The sequence below is a fragment of the Brachypodium distachyon genome, chromosome 1 (genome assembly GCF_000005505.3).
Source record: "Brachypodium distachyon strain Bd21 chromosome 1, Brachypodium_distachyon_v3.0, whole genome shotgun sequence".
Classification (NCBI taxonomy): Eukaryota; Viridiplantae; Streptophyta; class Magnoliopsida; order Poales; family Poaceae; genus Brachypodium; species Brachypodium distachyon.
Genome location: NC_016131.3, coordinates 27,050,229 through 27,054,387, shown reverse-complemented (window position 1 = coordinate 27,054,387; position 4,159 = coordinate 27,050,229). Strand labels below are relative to the sequence as shown.

The 4,159-nt window shown below is 49.0% G+C and overlaps 1 protein-coding gene across 1 annotated transcript; it reads left to right on the top strand.

Moving 5' to 3' along the window:
• The first annotated feature begins 2,528 nt into the window (after positions 1-2,528).
• On the top strand, positions 2,529-3,713 carry LOC104582097 (F-box protein At2g34280-like). Its single transcript, XM_014896041.1, has one exon. It carries the CDS (start codon positions 2,529-2,531, stop codon positions 3,711-3,713), a length of 1,185 nt encoding a protein of 394 aa, XP_014751527.1.
• The last annotated feature ends 446 nt before the right edge of the window (positions 3,714-4,159 follow it).

The window sequence follows — 4,159 nt, the reverse complement described above, 5'->3', positions numbered from 1 at the left end:
TATATGCATGTATACGGTACCTTGTAAGTTAATCCTAGAAAATAAGAAAAAGAGAGAGCAGGCTCGACAAGGGCCTCTAGCCATACCAAAATCAATATTCTCCTGTGTGTGCGTCACGCGAGTACTACTGGTGCTAGCTGCTAATCGATTTGCTTGCTGGGCAGTTTTGTACGTGTGCGTCTCGCCAGAGTTCATCGGCTCGTCGGAAAGTACTCGACGTGTGCGGTGCTTGTTGTTACTGCGTGACAGAGATTTTGGGCTGATTTCCAACACTAGCTAGGGTTTCATTCAGAAAGTACGTGGGAAAGCGCGTTGTGCTCTCGCCGATTCAAATGGTCAAAAAAGGCCATACGTCCAGTAGCGCCAAAAGCGGCCTGCGTGTATGCAAGTTATGGCACCCGCTATTCCTCAAGTGGACCTTCAAGCCCTATAAAACAATGCAATATTGGACTGAGCCTGCGTGAGCCTGAGTCCACCAATTGTCGTGCAGATGGCCACTCCTTTCGTAGTTGCCTCAGAAAAAATTAAGTGTTGGGCTTGTAACAGTTACACGAATCTTCCCAAAATTGCAAGGCCGTGAAGGTCATTGATTTGTGCCCATTTCAATGCCCTCGACCACGAAGAGTAATATAACTGTCGTAGGCTTTGGGCCACCTAAAAATGGTAAACAAGAATCTTGTCCAGCCTCGGCTCTAGCCACCTATTCTAGTTTTACCAAGTTGGAGTACCTTGGGATCTGGTTGGTTTCCATGTTCAATGGTGTGGTTTTAGGTCTGGCTCTTCCGATCTAAGGTTTCATCTTTTGCAATGGATGATGCCCTCATGCGCTGGTCCCTTGGGGCCTTAGCATAACGACTTCCCTATCGCGTACTACAACAAACTCTCATTTGGCAAGCCTTGATCGGCACCGATAATGGATAGAGCGAGGGCAGCGGCCTGTCTTCGGCTCGTTCCAGGTATCATAGTCATCGCTAGGTGGTCCGAGGACCTATTTATCATTTTTATTGATTATTAATAACATAGTGGACCTTTTCAGGGGAAAAAGTTTATCCCGGTTAGCCATTCTAAATTTACAAATAACAATACATTATTTTTTTCTTTCTTAAAAATGAAAAGCAGTGCCGGCCCCAGTGTTGGTGAAAGAACCCTAATTTTTTAAGCTAAGATCATTTTGCCTTATGTTTTACTGTTTAATCGATATTTTATATGAAAATTACTTTGGTTCTTGTTTCATAGTGAATAGAGTACACACAAACTAATCGAAAAAAAAGAAAGGAAAAATAGAGTACACACAAACTAATCGCAAAAAAGCAAGAAAAAGAGTACACACAAACTGCACGCGCGCCGGCCCGTTCTACGCTAACACACACGTCTGCATACACCCCCACGCTACTTGCCTACTTTCCTTTTTCTTCTCAGCTATCTATTTCTTTTATTCGGGAGCAAGTTAAACATATAGTTTGTCTCTTAGCTATTGCTGAGAGTATAGATCTTATCCTTTATTTTTATTTTATTTTAAAATAAAAATTGGGCCCAGGTGGTCACATTTGTCATCGATCACATCTAATTAAGCATGTTAAAACACTCAAAAGGTTATGCTAAAGTGTAGTATATATGGTACCCTCAAGTGGTGGTTTTGCATAATTATGTCAATCATATTTGACTAGAAGCCATTTTTAAATATACTTTTGTAGAATGCAAAGTCATTTTTAAATGCATCGTATTTACCCAAAGAAACACCATGTACCAAGATTTCGTTTTTCACTTAAAGCGTATAGGAGCAGAGAACAATAAACTCACTAATAATATTTTCTGTACAATGCTACATACTGTATCAAACACTGTTGTGCTGCTATTCAAAAATAGAAATAATCCCATTAGTTTTTGGTTTGATTCCCCTCCTACTAGCATTACGTCTCTTGGTCAATTATGTAACTTTGTTTCTAGGTATTTTGCGGTAAAAAGAAAGAAAGAAAGATTGATTCATTTTCAGCTCTTTTTTTTTAGCGAGATTCATTTTCAGCTTCGATCGGCGCTCGGCGGTCACTAGATCCTTTGGAATTGTTCTCTCGACACCGAGAAGCGTACGGCACCGTCTATCGGCCCAGTAAGTGAATCTGGGCTCGATGAAGATCCAGTCCGGCCTAGTTAGCCGACCCCATTCCATTCTACACGGTAGGAGGCCCATGGCTCAGTGGTAAGGACGTAATTTCGATAACCACGGCTGCACCTATATACCCCCTCTCTCGTGCTTAACCAGTAGGAGGCCCAAAAATGTTGGGCGAGAAAAAACAAACTCCAGAAGGAGCCGCGCAGGATCAATTCCGATTGAAAAGTTCCTAATATCTAAACAAACTGCTTCCCAATCCTACTGCAACAAGCAGAATCTTATCGATCCCCTTGGTCCTCTACTGCCGGGTAAGTTGTTTAACAACTGGTGCTTATCCCTAATTCCCTATCAACGTCAAAGTGAAGTACAGTAGTTACAGCTTCAACCACGCACACGCAATTCTACACAGAGCGCAGCAATGGCGGAAGGCGGCGCGGCGACCACGGCCACCACGTTGCCGAGAGACGTCATCTTCGACATCCTCTCCCGAACCCCGGTCAAATCCATATGCCGCTTCCGGTGCGTGTCCAAGGAATGGCAATCCCGGATCTCCGACCGGGCCTTCATCGCCGCCCACAGATCCCACGCCAACCCGGAGCCGCTCCTCGTCGGCACCGCCCATGGCGCCCTTCTCCTGATGAACATGGACGGCAAAATCGTGAAGAAAATCAAGGGCTTAGGCGTCCTCCCCACCTTCCGCTCCACCCTCGACGACCTCATCTGCGTCTGCAGCACGGATTCCACCACGCGCGTCCTCGACATGGCCACCGGGAAGCTCCTCCTGACATGCCGGCCGATGCCGGACGGCGGCAGGATCTACGCCGTGGGCCTGGGCCGCGCCGCCGCGTCGGGGTCCATCAAGGCCGTCCGCCTCACCGAGGGCCTCCGCTACGACGGCCCGTCCGACCAGGCCTGCGAGGTCCTCACGCTAGACGACGGCGGCGGCGCCTCCGCCGCGCAATGCCAATGGAGGCCGGCGCCGTCGCCCCCTTTCCTGGCGTGCCTCTACGCCTTCTCGGGCGCCGGAACCACGGCCAACGGCGCCGTGCACTTCCTCACCCAGAACGTCGCCGCCGCCCGGGCCGACGACGACGACGACGACATCCCCGTAGACAGCGTGCTCCGCTTCGACCTCGAGAGCGAGCAATGGCGGAGCACGATACAAGGGCCGTTGCTCAAAGGGGATCACGACGGCGACGACGGCGCCGGGTCGGCGTGGATGAAGACGGGGCAGATCCGGCTCGGCAAGCTCGGCGGCGCCCTGTGCATGGTCCAGACCGAGGTGCGCCGTGCCGGCCGCGTGTACTGGGCCGACATCTGGCTCCTGGATGATCCCGACCGCAGCGTCTGGGCCAAGGCGTACGCGATCCCGATGCACTTGTCCTCTGACATCATCGAGCCTTTGAGGGTGATGCCTGACGACGGCGTGAGGCGGCTGCTCTTCCATTACTTCAATCCGGCCGTTCAGGTGCCCTGGCTGAAAGTCTATGATCCTCGGGATGAGGCTTGCACGGAGGGGGTGCAGATGTTGCATACCAGCGGGAGAATTGGCCTTTGTAGCTTGCACTTGGAATGCTTTGTGGGGGCAACGACCAAGAACTAACCTTCCTGCTTCAGTCTGCGATCTGGAATTAGCAATCGAGAAGACATTTTGTCATGTTCTCTCTCCGTCCCATTTTGACTGACTAGACGCTTTTTAGACATAGACATTCATATTTGGACAAATTTAAGTCACTTGATATGAGACGGAAGAGGTACTGCCTTCAGATTTTCTAATCGCCATAAATTGTTTAGTAGTAGTCGACCACCGGGACACGATCAGCAAAGAATATTGAGTTCTGGGATCCAGCAAATGTTCTATCTTTTCAGTAAACTCGTTTCGGGTGGTGAACACTAGAACTGGATATCAGTTGCGTCCACTTCTCCTCTGTGCGTTGCAGAGGAGAGCTCCAGCAGGAGCAGCATAATTAATTTTCCGACTGGAAATAAGAGTAGGCGCATTTTCTACGAGCAGTCAAAATATTTCCAAACAGAGCGGATGTAAGTCAC